This window comes from Aristolochia californica, unplaced genomic scaffold, assembly GCF_029961685.1.
Source record: "Aristolochia californica isolate CCGP_79_NKW_82.1479 unplaced genomic scaffold, dmAriCali1.0.hap1 SCAF_7, whole genome shotgun sequence".
Lineage (NCBI taxonomy): Eukaryota > Viridiplantae > Streptophyta > Magnoliopsida > Piperales > Aristolochiaceae > Aristolochia > Aristolochia californica.
This window is the reverse complement of record NW_027182268.1, coordinates 35,430,360-35,444,516: the sequence shown is the minus strand read 5'-3', so window position 1 is coordinate 35,444,516 and position 14,157 is coordinate 35,430,360. Positions and strand designations below refer to the sequence as shown.

Below are 14,157 nucleotides of genomic sequence, written 5' to 3'. Positions count from 1 at the left end.
AACTTTAAAAGCCACGTTATCTCTCCCCTCTCCAGTTCTCTGCTATTAAATCGCATCCCTCTCAGAAGGTTGGGGCCATCTTTATCTTCCAAGTCTTCTTCAGTCACTGCTCGAACCTTCTGATAAACAAAGTATGGCGAAGGTTGTTCCTCTCGTGCTTCTTTGTTGCATCGCCTCCGCTGCCATGGTTGCTGTCGTTGCGGCTTCGAAGCAATTAGCCGTCGGCGGGATCGAGGGTTGGCGAGAGCCTCATGAAAATGATACGGGGTTTTATACTCGCTGGGCTGCCAAGCACAGGTTCCAGATTGGTGATACACTCTGTAAGTGGCATATATCAATATGTTCTTTATCTTAATTCTTTTTTCTCGACGAGTCGTTTATTGATTGGTTTTTTTTCGCGTTTTCTTTCTTTACTATCTGCATGGAGTCGTCTTCTTCGAATTACATGTGAGAGAGAGACAAACACAACAACTTCTACCATTTTTATACTGAGGACTTTTTTTTTCTGCAGATTTTCATTACACGAACGATTCAGTTCTTCTAGTGGACAAAAGAGGATACTACCACTGCAACACGACCAACCCAATCGCTACCTTCAATGATGGAGAAACCGTGATCAACCTTGACAGGTCCACTCTCTTGTACTTCATTAGCAGCTTCATCGACCATTGCAAGAACGGCCAGAGATTGATCGTCGACGTGCTGACACCACACCTGCAGTACTCCCCACCCCAACCATTCTCGCCAGCCCTTTCTCCCATGCCCAGCAGTGCAGTCTCAGTCTCAATTTCTGTTTCTATTCTTGCCATGCTAATGGCTACCGCTGGCTCTGCACTCCATGGACTGCTCTCTCTTCAATAAACGGGCACCAGACGTTCTTGGCTAGAGTTGTTGTAGGATTTTCTTTATCATTGCTTTATAATTTTCAGTCTTGATATCATTAGGTGTTTTGAGGCATTATCCGAGATTCGTTGAGTAGTGAAGCCGTGTTTTATTTTTTTGCTTTTATTTTATCTGGATTCAGTCGTGTATATTCAGACTTTATTAATTTGTTGCGTTTGTTTTTCATGATGTCCATCTATCATACAGTTGATTGACAATTATTTCACCGTTTCAAATCTCGCTCCAGGATTGCTTTCCAACTCACTCCCAGGGAAGAAGAAATAGTTGGAATTTTCAATCTTTGAAAAATAAACAATTTGATCTTGTCTACCACTTGTTTAGTGTTCTGAGTTACAATTTGGTGATCATCAACTCTCTTGGTCCAAAAACTACAACTTACATATCACACTACCAATGCATTGAATTGCAAACTTACTCAAGGAATGAGTTGCCTCAACACTTCAAATAGAACAAGGCAGAAGAAGAGTTTTACAAACAGAGAATGTTGGAAACCATTGAGCCAGATACACCTCAAGTAAATAGGTAACTTCTTACTATACATTAAAGAGTATACAAGGCCAAATACTATAACAAATAACGTAACAAACGTTCCCCAGAACATACAAGCAAATTATTGAACCCATTTCTATTTATGTATTGACTGTCATTTGATTTCCTATTGACAAAATACACTACAAATGGGTACCAAATGCCCAGAAACATTAACAATCAAATGAATGCTGCTAAATGTAATAAAACTTAACCTTCCATGGAATCCAACCTGTCAAAGAATTATAAGTTGAAAGAATCTATGAGTGACATCTCACCAAGATATCGGTAACACCTTAGCCCATTGAACAGAATGCACAATCTCTCCCATCTACCAGAAAGCTAGTGAACTCATCATTTTGCTCTAGGGGTGCTTCTAGCTTACATGTTCTTCACGAATTTGGAATTCTCCGTCATTAACATATAATAGATACACAAAACTACAACTTCGGTAAAGGAGATTTTCTGTTCATAGTTTCTTCGGTAAGTTATAAGTCTTCTTAAGGAACTTGGATGCTGCTTCATCATTTCGATAACACAACACTCTCAGAATTGTATTGGGTTCAGTAGGACTCCACTGTCCTGGAGTAGGAGGTAGCGGAAGCTTAGACTTGGCTGCTGAACCAAACATCTCCAAGGCTATGCTCCTGAACCTCTCAATCAGGCTCTCTGTATTAGTACGAAAAAGGGGGAGCACATTTCTCACTGTGGTGGCAGCCTTCTCCACCATCTCCTCTGGCAACCCATCTCCTCCACATACATACACTGCTTTTAACATTGCAAAGTCGTCCTCAATAATTTGAGAATCATTGCGAGAGAAAGCTCGAGAAGGGCCTCCAGCAAGAAGAACCAGTAGGAACCCTTCAAAGGATGCTTTCATAACAGATTTAACCACATGTGTCCGCATTCTCTCACTCACATGATTAAACAGCACCTCAAGATTTGAGTCGAGTTCTTGGCGGAATGGCTCAATCCTCGTAGAAGCAACGTCTCCAACATACAGGCCATCCCACAAAACATGTCTCAAGTCATGGAAGATCAACTTATATGAAATAGCTTCACAAAGCTGTTGAATCCCTTCCTGGCAAGCAGCCAAAGAGAGCTCAAACTTGTTACCAATTCCATTAGCAATATTATCCCCATGAGAAGACTCTAAATCTCTCACGCAATTGACCATTTTCTTCTCCAGGGAATCTACCTGTGTTCGTATGTGATACAAAGTGTTTATGCGAACACATAGCTGAGGTATTCCAAATGAGTCATCTCCATTTAATGAACCAACCTGGGATTTCCTTTTCTGGGAATTAGGCAACTTCTCCTTCTTCTTAAAGACACCTTGAAACTTTGACCCAGTTGTACATCTTGTCAATGCTGGCAAAGTAGGAATATAAGAATTTCGGGTCCCTACACATCAAAAGTTCATTATGAATCATTTTAAGCTCTATGACCACTCAAAAAAGCTCAACAGTATCAGATTCAGATATCTAATAAAGGAGATTTCTTTGTACCACAGCCAGATTTAGCCTTGAATATGTAGTGTTGGAGCCCTCTGTCCAGCCCAGTCACCAAATCTGGAAGTAAAGCTTGATGCATGGGTATTGGCAACTGAAAGAAAGCATTCAGAGTTTCATCTATAAGTCGAAGAACTTCAACGCATGAGGGAGCAAAGTTCTCCTTGTGTGCCCGTGCATTCCAAGCCTAAAACATGTAGCATTAAGGTGGTTAGCACAAACCTGAACAAACTCAAAAAATTTCTGGATTCAAACATTAAGATTTAGATGAGGACAAAAAATGCAAAACAACAGAATAGACATTATGATATATATATATATATATATTTGAGAGAGAGTAATGAGAAAGAGAATTCATTAAGAAAGCCCAAATAGGGCAAAGAACAAACAATAAGTGCAGTAAATCAGAAGAAACAAAAACAAAAGCAACTGCAGGAACAAAGGAAACAATAAAAAAACAAGACATCATGAGGGAAGTTCCAGTAATGAGAAAATTGTGGGTGACCCCTCCCTAGCCAAACTCTCTGCCACTCCATTGGTGCCTTTTAAGGATGTGCTGCCAACAAATGTGTCTGGATCTAATAATGTCTTCGATTTCATCACAAATACTCCAAAACGATGTCTTGGGGGAGGCTTTTGCCCCAATGCCCAAGATATGACTACAGCTGAGTCCCCTTTAGCAACAAGCGGGGCCGTGAACCTCTAAAAATACGATCAGGAGAACTCTGAACTACACAGATGTAAACTCCCTATGCCCAAAGGGTACAGAGAAAACTAGAGGAACCACACCATCCAAGTCACTAACTACACCACCACCCACAGGCCCAGGATTCCCCCAACGGCTGTCAAAGTTAAGTTTCAACCGTTTCTCTTGAGGGGGAGCCCATGCAACCAATTCTCTAGAACTGCCTTGTCAACATATGTTGAGATCAGCTTCATGTATCCTCCTCCATTCTACTTAAATCACAACTGAACAGAACAAACTTATAGCTTATTGACATGCATACTGAATATTCAATGCATGTGCATGCAAATGACTACTACCCAAATGCACCACAGATATAGCCAACCCTATAATGTCTTTTATATCTCTAACAGATGCTCACCTGTTGAACATGGAAAAAGGACATATGTATGTGCAAACTCTTCCAACTAAACATCTAAATCTGATAGCACACTGTGCTGTGCATATGAAAATGAACACAAACAAGTATGTACTTCTTAATGCACTACGTTTCTCAGATAAATCTGATTCTCTTAACTTTAGGCTAAGTACCAATACTAAATACGATCAGACAACAATCAAGGAACAGAGCATGCATAGTAACCTACCTCTTGCTGCAAGTTTCTGTCAATCCATCCCTTTAATGTGTCCACTCTTGTCTTTATCCAATTTCTAGCCAGATCAGCAACCTTAGTTTCAGCCTCATAAGGAGGCATCTCACGAATTATTGCTTTCCCACCATCATCACTGTCCACAGAATCTTCAACAGCAATCAGGACCAGGTCTTTCTCCAACTTGTCAGCAGCTTTCAAGATTTGCACATTTTCTGGTGTGAGGTCCGTGAGACTGTCCATGAACTGCTTTAGTTCACTTCCATAGCAAGTATGAAGTGTAGCCACAGCCACACCAGCAGCAAAAGAATGCCATTTCTTCAGAATTGGACTGAATACACTCTTTTCCATACTTGCTAACTCCCCAATGTCATTTGCCAGGATATAAAGACGAGGGCTAGAATTTGGCTGGTTTCTAGATGATCTCCTGGTTGAGTCTGCTTTCTCCATCCTCTGCAACATAAGATATACTGCATCAAATGAAAAATGTACTCGCATATGTAAGGAAAACCGATTAGATTGTATCACACATAGAAACACTTCTCACATCCAATGATCAGGTCCCGTCGTATAGAAATTTCTCAAGCACACATGCAAACACTCCCTAATTAAAAACAGGCCCCTAATATCGATAAACACAATGGCACAAGGTTCCCTAGTTTATATATATATATATATATCCATACATATGTGTGTGTGTGTGTGTGTGTGTAGAGAGAGAGAGAGAGAGAGAGAGAGTAGAAAATGTCAAGATCCTAGTAATCCAAATGATTCAAAGAAGGAAAAAATTCCAATGACTCAGCAGGAACCACAAGTTCTTTAGAGTCGTCATCAAAAGGCCAAATAGACAAGACAAATGAATATGAAGTACATAAAATCACAGATCCAAGTAAACTCCCAGTTTCAGAAAGTTACACCACATCTATGCTCGTGCAACTCCCTAAGCCAAATATAACCTAGGCTCTTAACTTTCTTTGTAAGAATCAGAATTAGTCCCTTTTATGTAAATTATTTTTATTCACATGAAGAGGAGAGGCACGCATATTAATTGTGTAATTTATGTAAACAGGAGCTTGCCTGAGCAAATGCAGTACGAAGTGATGATCTTATGTAAGCTTCAATTTTGTTCCGAGTTACGTCAACTTCTTCTTTTCTCTTCCTGCGGTACTCATAGGAGATATCTTCCACCATTAACCTTGCAGCTGATACTCCCAAAGAAACAATACTTTCCATTGAACCCATGTTCCCTTTGTGGAAGGTCTCATGGTATGCAAGAAGTCTTCTCTCCACCCAATTCATTATTGAATTCAATGTGGAGCTCAAGATCTTCGCATAAACTGGATCTTTTGTTACCTTTGCATCTTTTGCTACTTCTGCCAATTGGGTGTCTGCAGCAGTGAGCAGGTCATGTTCCACTTGACCTGTAGCAACATAACGGTTAAACAGAATCCACGAGAAGCAAAGGTTATGTAGCATCTGATTCACCCCAAGGACAACCCATGTTTTCTTTATAAGTTCAATCACCTCATCCACCTCCTCAATAACAGAGGTCTCATCATTGCAGTCAAAACAAGCTTCCAACAACATTTGATAAAGTCTCAGATTCAGAGGATACCCATCTGCCCAGTGGCACATTTCAGATGCAAACCCATCAAATTGTCTGCAAGCAAGAGACATCACAGTGGTGCGCAGAACTTGCATTGATTCAGAGTTCCTTCCAGTTTCTATGGGTCTCTCAGAAGCTCCACGAATTATTTGTCGGAGTCGTTGCACGGAGGTGTTAGACTTTTCTAGTGGAAGAGAAGGATGGAGAAGGAGCCCTGCCTCAAGAACTTTCAGATTCCGTGCCTGCCAGGCCTCATACTCCTCATGATCAGGAAAATCAGAAGCCTTGAACTGCTGTAATAGCTCCAATGGCAGCACAATTGACTCAATAGTTCTCCCTAGCTGTTACAAACAAAGAAAAAAAATCAATGTCTACGTGATATAAAACTTGTCATAAGGTAGAAAAACATATGAAAAACGACATTGAAAAAAAAATTATTAAAGCAATGAAGCTCTAGATTAACAATGACTCCAGTGGCTAAGTTTCCTCCCCCTCAAGCATTAATGCTCCCCCTAACTCACAAATATATCATATCCTTCACTATCTCCCTTATTATTCTTCTTGTTTTTCTAATTATGAAAATAAGGGGAGATATTGAGAAAGAATTAATGCTCCATACAAAGAAAGCTCAGCTTACACATGATACAAAGTTACAAGCAACTCATGATTGAGATTTTCGATGGAATCACCCGTACTCATTGGGTCCATTATATACCAACAATCATCAGGATTAGTAAACACTACCTCCTAGAATGATGCATTAATTGCTCCAAATATGTAGTTCATTTCTCAATAATTTTAGCAATTAGAAGGACCTTGCAAGAAAAAAGAAACAGAGGCATGGAAAACAAAATACTATTAATACAACGTAATATTCAAAGAGTATTTGTTTGACAGCCAAAATTCAATGACAACCACAGAGGGGGGGGGGGGGGGGGGGGGGGGGGGGAGGTGGTAGCGCAGGTAATCAACCCTGTAAATTGAAGACTCGGAGTATGCAGAAATAACGGCTGCTCAGAACTGATAATTGACACTACATGTGTCATAATCCAGTCCGAGCGCCCTTTTCAACAACCTTCCCATTTTGACCTGCATGTGCCCCTTTCAAGCAGAAAAACAGAGAGCCTCTAATTCAAGTTCCCAAAAAACCCCAGATGCCGAAAGTAAGGGCCAAAACTCATTAGCAGCAAGGTCCTGTTAAGAATGTTGATGGTGAAAGTGTCAAAAACTCCTTAGTGTGTAGGGAATGTTAGGGTGGAAAGTGAATTACCTAATTTCTTATGAAAAACGAACAAAAAAAGTGATATTCTTCCCTTCCCTTAACAAATTCACTTTCTCTCCCACAGCTTGGTGTCTTCCTGCCCTGGCTCGCCTTGTGCTCGTCTCTCCTCTCTCTAATCTTTCCATTGCACACTGACACAAAAAATATACTCTATGAAAAATAGATGACCCTGTTATTCACTTTCACTTTCCCTAAGTGATCTACTTTCTAACCCCTAGTCTGAACAGATGACAGACCAAGAAAAATGCATAAAAATCAAATTTCGAAATTAAAATTTAAGGTTGAAAATTTGACAAGGGCGTTATCATCTCAAATACCGAGGTCAAGGAATGCCGGTATAGCACCTGAATTCGTAGTTCTCATTAAGGAAAAAGCTCTGGCTTACACAAAATGACAAAGCATGCACTCTATTTCTGTGTGTGTGTGAAATGGAGAGAGAGATCACCTGGCCAGCTGCAATCCTCAGAAGGGCCCTCCGAACCCTTGAATCAGTCTGTTCCGAAACGCGCATCTGAACTCTCATGAGTTCCCCAATGGTCACCGGCTTTTTCGACTTGGATGTGCTACTATCTTTTACAGGACTTCTTTTGGACGAAGATTTCAACCCTAACGCCTTCTTCATCTTACTCGCCGCTGTCGAAGTTAAAGATCTCTGAAGAGACGGAGAACCTGATAGCGAAGGGGACAAAGAGAGCGACTTCTCAGCTTTCTCGGTGACCACTCTTTCGGACTGAGAAATGTAAGTTAACGGCTTCCCGCCCGAAGATCTGTTTGCTCCAACAAAGATCTCGTACGCAGTCTCTCGCAGCTCCGAATCTGATAGATTGCAACCCAGTTTCCCAAACGGAGAAGCAAGATCCTCAACTGGTAATCTGGGAGTCATTTCTCTTTTGGACTCGCCGACGCCCCTGTCTCGGATGAGGATAGACATTGTTGAAGAATATTCAGCGAAATTCAGATCTTACAGCCACAGTTTTGCAGATTCAGGAAGAAGCGAACGAGATAATAAAAAAAAAAAGGGGGTTTTTTACGTTTACAAGATCATCACAGCTTCTTTAGTGAGAAGTAGATGACAGCAGACTGTGTTTCCCTGCTAATCTGCTAGGATGGATAGCGAGATAAAACGGAACATCTTCTCCGTTTTCGGTTCCGGTGGAGAGGACAAAATGACAATGAGGAGAGGCCAGAAAGGAAAAGGTCGGTATGTAGTCTGCAGTATACAGACGTTTTAGACAGAAAAAGAGAAAAAGTAAACGGGAAGGCGTCAAAGAGAAAAGGAGAGGAATTTCGGTATAAGATAGCAGCACAAACCCTTTTCTGGTTCTCAATCATAATCCCATTTTTTTTGCAAATGGAAGATAAAAACTATATGTAATAAAAGAAAAAAACAAAGAACGAAGGAAGGTAGAGATTTTGGGTTTTCCTCAAGAGTCAATTCTGCTCTACCTTCCAGACAGGACTGTGAACGCCAAGCGAATCAGTATTATACTGAAGGGAAATCACTACATTACCTAATATATAAGAAATTCAAACCTTAACCACCAAAACTTAACAAAGTGCAATTTGTCAAATAAGATAGCTTTCACCGTGTGTCGTCATCATCAAGGAAACGCCCTCCAGTGACAGCCCAGAAAAGAATAAATAACAGATGGCTTTACTCCTCTCAATTATGCAACCCGAGTACATGTTACAGAACCACCAGAATTTTACTCTTTCACAGTCCATCCAAATTAAGCTAAAAACAAAGTGGTGTGTTCTCTTCCATGTTAGATTTACACCAACCTACACCCTTTTCCATGTTTTACTCGCGTTTTCTTCTGGTTGATTTCAATTATAGATTCAGGACACAGAACCAAGAAACGGGTTCAGTTCGAATGGATACGGAAACCGATGCGCCATTTAAGAGTTTCAAGGTAAGAAACAGACGCAGTCTCTCGACTCTTCCAGGTACCAGACATCAGAAAACGCGATTTTATAAAAATTGATGAAGAGGAAAACCTTCCAAGGATTAAAAGTGTCAGAACCCAAAGCTTCGAATACAGATTAAAAGCGTATGGTTTAGAGATCCCACTGAGAGGTTGTTTGTTTAATGGGAGTCAAGGCCAAACGACTTTTATGCGCTTGAGCTGTAGAGACAAAGACTAGCTGTACGTATGATTTGGATAGTAGACTTGATTGAAGAAGAACATGCCAACGCGTAGCAGTGGGAATAAAGAAAGCGTGTTGGGGCCCTCGGCCTGAAGCGAGTGAATCTTTCTGATTCCTCTCTGGATGCCAATCATTAACATGACACGCAGATGGTTGTCTCTTGCACTGGCCCACACTCTTTTGGAGGTTTTTCAATGGTTTCAACAGTAATCAGAAGCGTTTCTTCTGTGGGTTTTATGAATGAACGATCTTGATTTGAAGCACCTTTACTTCAATCTTCATTTGTTAATTATTTGCTTTGTCAGGTTCATTTGGATCATTTAAAAAAATATAGCGCTGACTTGCATTCCCATATATAATCATGATTTGCAATCCTGGTGTCACCATCAAAGACTGTCATCAACATGTACTTAAATACACTTGTAAACAAAAAAAAAAAAATATATATATATATATATATATATATTTACAATATCACTTGTCGTAGCGCCGTACTCAGATATAAATTCAAGTAGATGAACCAATTCATTCACTTGAACCCATTCCTGAGTAAATTGGGTGAATCAGTATTCTCACCGAATTCCTAATTCATCTCATTTCACTCACACGTGTTCAAGTGAAGTTGTGCCTCGCATGCTTTCCTTTCTTCCTCTATGTGTCTCTTGGCCCTCTCGCCTTCGGTGGTCTCTTTGCATCTTGGAACAATCTTTTGCATCTTGGAACAATCTCTTGGACCTCTCTTTCGCCCTTTGTTTCCCCCCTCTTGCCTCTCTCACCTCTCTCGTCTCAATTTTCTTTCAATTTCCCCATTTTAGTGTCGATTTCTCTATTTAGGGTTTGATTGCCCTAACTTCTACTTATTTTCCCCATTTTCGGCTTTGATTTCTCCATTTTTATGTGCTTAGAGTTGGAGTTTTCAAGGGGTAAGGGTTTAGGGTTTTAGTTTGGGTTTGGGTTAAAAGGGCTTAGAGTTTATACTATATTAAAATCTATCTCATGTGATTAATAAAATAATATATTTAATTATTTATTATATCTATTATTATTTTTACTATATTAAATAAGTGAATTAAGAGTGATAATTTTAAAGTAAGTATTTGGTCAAGTATTTTTTAATTATTTTAAATTTATAATTAATTAACGTGATATTTTTTATTTTTACGAAATTATATTATTATTTTATATTATTTTAAAATATATTTTAATATTATAAAATATTTATTTATTATATCTATTATTGTTATTATTATATTAAATTAGTAATTTAAGAGTAATAATTAAAATATTGTTAAATTAATCATTTGATCTATTAATCAGGACATTATAAAAGTATACATTTTAGTGTAAGTTATTTATTTTTTTATAATTAAACTAAACAGTATTCACTTAATTTATTAATGAAATATCTTATTTAATTAATTATTATATTAAAATATTCTAATATTATATTAAATTACTTATTATAAAAGTAACTATGTTTGTTTAGGTTTATTATAAAATGTAACCCTACCTCTTTCCATTTCATTTGGCGTTGCTCCCCTGACTCGCCCCCTCACCCTCCGCGTTACCCTTATTGACCTTCGTATCTAAGACCCTGATTTACCGTTATCCTCCTTTACCCTTTAATTTCTTCACAAACACACGCCTGATTTACCATCTGCATCTTTCCTTCCTGTTTTCCACCTTCTCCTAAACTTCGCTGATAGAACATCTAGGTTCAAGAAGATTATATTCTTTATCGCAAGTGAATCCTTACTTCTGGTTCTCTTTTGGCACTCTTTATTTGTTCCTGTCGAACGAATCTCACCTTTGTGGTTGCCGTAAGTGATCGAAATTCGAAAATCGATTTGAAGCGGATTCCCGGTACGATCCTGAGAATCTCCGCATCTCTTTGTTTGACCATCGATTGTAACTGCTGCTGATTTAAGGAATGTCAGTTGTTGACTGAAATTTCTTTATCGATTAACTAATTCAGCATCTCTATTTGCTAATTGCTTAACTTAGCCGCGGAGTTCTTTGACGCCCAATTAGAAAGTTTGGTGAGATATAGGTCGTTCACAAAGTTGTGAATTTATATTAGTTTGTTACAGGGAACCGTTTGGGTATATTGATCGTGGCTCATGTTGCAAAAGTGCATTACTAACTAGTGTAGAGTCCTTGTGGTCACGAAGAGGGAAAAAAACGGATTGGACAATTTGCATTTATGGAAAAACTTGGACGTGATGAATTGGGGTTGGTGCTGAAAAATGTTAGCTCAGAGCAAGACCGGAAATCCTGCTCTCAAGTCTGCAAGAACTGGTTGAGGATTGAGGGCCTCTCGCGCTCCTCCTTGCGTGTGTTAGAGCCTGAATCCCTCCGTAACTTCTTACCAAGATTCCCAAATCTGGTGACCTTTCATGCAGGAAGAGGAATTACTGATGCTGATCTTGACTTCGTTGCAAAAACATGCCATAATATTAAAGTTCTTAATTTGAGTGTTAAGCAAGCAGAGAGAGTTATGGACGAATTTGAAGGACTTGGTTCAGATGATATTGGTGATGATGGTCTGTGTGCAGTTGCCATGAAGTGTCCCAATTTGACCAGTGTTGCTTTGAGAAGAAGGAAGGGAATTGGAGATATAGGCGTTATTGCTCTCATAAAGTTCTCTCAAAATTTGACCATCATGGATCTGTCATGGTGTGATAGAATTACTGACCAAGCCCTTGAAGCAATTGCGGCTGCAAATTCTTTGCAGGCTTTGAACCTTCATGGTTGCTATTTGGTTACAACTAGGGGATTGATCTCCTTAGCAATTGGATCTTCTTCAAGAACCTTGAAAGTATTGGATGTTTCTGAATGTGATCAGATAACTGATTCTGGTGTTTCACTTTTGCAACACATGTCATGCATAGAAGAATTGAACTTAGCTGAGTGTGGGCCTAAAGTCACTGACATTTGTGGTGTAGCAATTGCTTCTATCCGTTGTCTTAGGAGATTAAACTTGTCATGGCTGTTCAATATTTCAGATGTCACCCTGCTTGCCATTGCTCAGAATTGTAAGAAATTGGTTTCTTTGGATGTTACTGGATGTGATATTACTGGGACAGGGATTAGATCCTTTGCAAATCATGATTCACTGGAGGTGCTTAAATTGGCTTCTTGTTACAGTGTTTCTTGTGGTGACATTGAACAGACAATACTTGAATGTCGGAATCTGAAGCATGTTAGGTTGGATGGAGGGCTGAGAGGGTGGATGCCCATTTCAGTGCAACAAAGGCTTAGCAGATTATGTAGGATAGAGTGGCGGTGAAACAATAATGTTGAATTGGCAATAAGCTTACATCACTGGGCTTTTTGGTCCTGGTGTCAAGAATTCTTTAATTACTTCTGTTTCATGTTAAGTGGTATTGGAGCTTAGCGGTGAAACAATAATGTTGAATTCGCAATAAGATTACATCACTGGGCTTTTTAGTCCTTGTGCCAAGAGTTCTTTAATTACTTCTGTTTTATGTTAAGTGGTATTAGAGCTTAGGAGACAAATTGATCTGGTAGGGAAAGCGTTGTGTAGTCTGAGATGTTATCATCAGCGTTTTTTAGATGTTATAGTGTGTACAGACGTGGAATTTTTTGCCTATTTATCAGTTTTTTTTTTTAATCCTTGCCTGGATAACATCTAGGGAGAGCATTGCCTGGCCTAGCTCTTAGGTTTCTCTTCTTTATTGGTGTATTCCTCTCTTTGGATATCAACTCTCCATTTTCAACTTTTTTCACTTTTTATTTCCATCAGTAGTCTCCTTGCATTTCTTTGGTTAATAGTCAAGACTATAGATAATATTGTTTCAATAGATGGAGTGGAGGTCTTGGGTTCCAAATTCAGTTACTTCTTATGGATTAGAACTGTATCTCAGCAAAAGAAGAATATGTTCATTTTCCTAACAGGCTTAGAACTCTGTTTTAGTTACAGAAATAAGAGTGGTAGTATTCACCTTCTCAAAATTGGTGTTAATCTAAAGCTGTTTTTTTAGAAAAACATATGAGTGGTAAAGAGATAACAGTTTGAGCCACATCTCTCACATAAGATTTTGCGTTAATATAGATGAAACAGATAAATAAAGATGATTAAAATTCTTTCTTCGGAGGATGTGAAAGACAAAAATAGAAACATAAATTTTGTTTGATAAAAAAGACTTGCGATGTTAGCTCGCCCTTTGTGCTCTCTGGTTATTCTCATTTATCCCCTTTTTAATTTCTTTTGATCTCTCAACAGTATATACTCACATATATTTCTTCATCTGTTAGTTATTTGTTTTTTTTTTTCTCTATTTCTTGTGATGCATTTTCGGCACCGAAAAATATCGAGCGCATCTATTTGGTAAGTCTCTTCTCAACCGGTGCGGAAGGTAATGCAACCAGGACGTTTGTATTATTGTTGTGGGAGAATGATATATGTGGCAGTACCACCGTAGACAGATGCAGCACAACCGACATAGCGGATTTTGGCGAATTGGTATGTTGGATGGCCAAAATAGAGAGCATTAGCAATGGAGTCAAAATGGTGTTTTCCAGGATTTATGGCAACCCCAAGTCATCAATAAGCCCACCTGGTGTCTACCCCTATATACATAATGTGCATTGCACAGATTTCAATTGAAAAACAATAGAATTTATTGGCAGCTATTGTGCTTTGCAAGTTTGTGTGTGTTATTGCTTGTATCTATATATTAAATAACAGGGGAGATCAAATTTTATTTCCAACTCTTGATTGGGGTTGAGTTGGGTGTTTGAAAAATTGACCCAATTGGACGGGGCAACAACGAGATTGAGGAAAAAGGAAGTGGAGTCGAGTTTGGGTTGGCTTTTTAACT

At 39.0% G+C, this 14,157-nt stretch overlaps 3 protein-coding genes across 4 annotated transcripts; 2 read left to right on the top strand and 1 right to left on the bottom strand.

Moving 5' to 3' along the window:
• Positions 1–133: 133 nt before the first annotated feature.
• On the top strand, positions 134–861 carry LOC137937361 (early nodulin-like protein 7). Its single transcript, XM_068782430.1, has 2 exons — positions 134–320; positions 512–861. Exons 1-2 carry the CDS (start codon positions 134–136, stop codon positions 859–861), a joined length of 537 nt encoding a protein of 178 aa, XP_068638531.1.
• Positions 862–1,630: 769 nt separating this feature from the next.
• LOC137935902 (protein unc-13 homolog) lies at positions 1,631–8,538 on the bottom strand. Of its 2 annotated transcripts, XM_068780311.1 has the most exons (6): positions 8,197–8,538; positions 7,611–8,073; positions 5,355–6,224; positions 4,275–4,730; positions 2,940–3,129; positions 1,631–2,835 (listed from the first exon to the last, which is right to left on the bottom strand). In XM_068780311.1, exons 2-6 carry the CDS (start codon positions 8,046–8,048, stop codon positions 1,901–1,903), a joined length of 2,889 nt encoding a protein of 962 aa, XP_068636412.1. In that variant the 5' UTR covers positions 8,049–8,073; positions 8,197–8,538; the 3' UTR covers positions 1,631–1,900. The 2 variants fall into 2 exon arrangements, with proteins under 2 accessions (XP_068636412.1, XP_068636410.1); XM_068780309.1 differs by having other exon boundaries at positions 7,611–8,538.
• A 2,348-nt stretch (positions 8,539–10,886) lies between these two features.
• LOC137937666 (F-box/LRR-repeat protein 4-like) lies at positions 10,887–13,272 on the top strand. Its single transcript, XM_068782776.1, has one exon. It carries the CDS (start codon positions 11,517–11,519, stop codon positions 12,600–12,602), a length of 1,086 nt encoding a protein of 361 aa, XP_068638877.1. The 5' UTR covers positions 10,887–11,516; the 3' UTR covers positions 12,603–13,272.
• The last annotated feature ends 885 nt before the right edge of the window (positions 13,273–14,157 follow it).

Excerpts from the sequence above, each read along its gene's own strand:
- LOC137937361 (XM_068782430.1), top strand. The coding sequence starts at position 134 with ATGGCGAAGGTTGTTCCTCTCGTGCTTCTTTGTTGCATCGCCTCCGCT. Across the intron at positions 321-511 it reads CCAGATTGGTGATACACTCT|ATTTTCATTACACGAACGAT; the intron begins GTAAGTGGCATA and ends TTTTTTCTGCAG.
- LOC137935902 (XM_068780309.1), bottom strand. The coding sequence starts at position 8,096 with ATGTCTATCCTCATCCGAGACAGGGGCGTCGGCGAGTCCAAAAGAGAA. Across the intron at positions 6,225-7,610 it reads TGAGGATTGCAGCTGGCCAG|CTAGGGAGAACTATTGAGTC; the intron begins GTGATCTCTCTC and ends TGTTTGTAACAG. Across the intron at positions 4,731-5,354 it reads TTCGTACTGCATTTGCTCAG|AGGATGGAGAAAGCAGACTC; the intron begins GCAAGCTCCTGT and ends CTTATGTTGCAG.
- LOC137937666 (XM_068782776.1), top strand. The coding sequence starts at position 11,517 with ATGGAAAAACTTGGACGTGATGAATTGGGGTTGGTGCTGAAAAATGTT.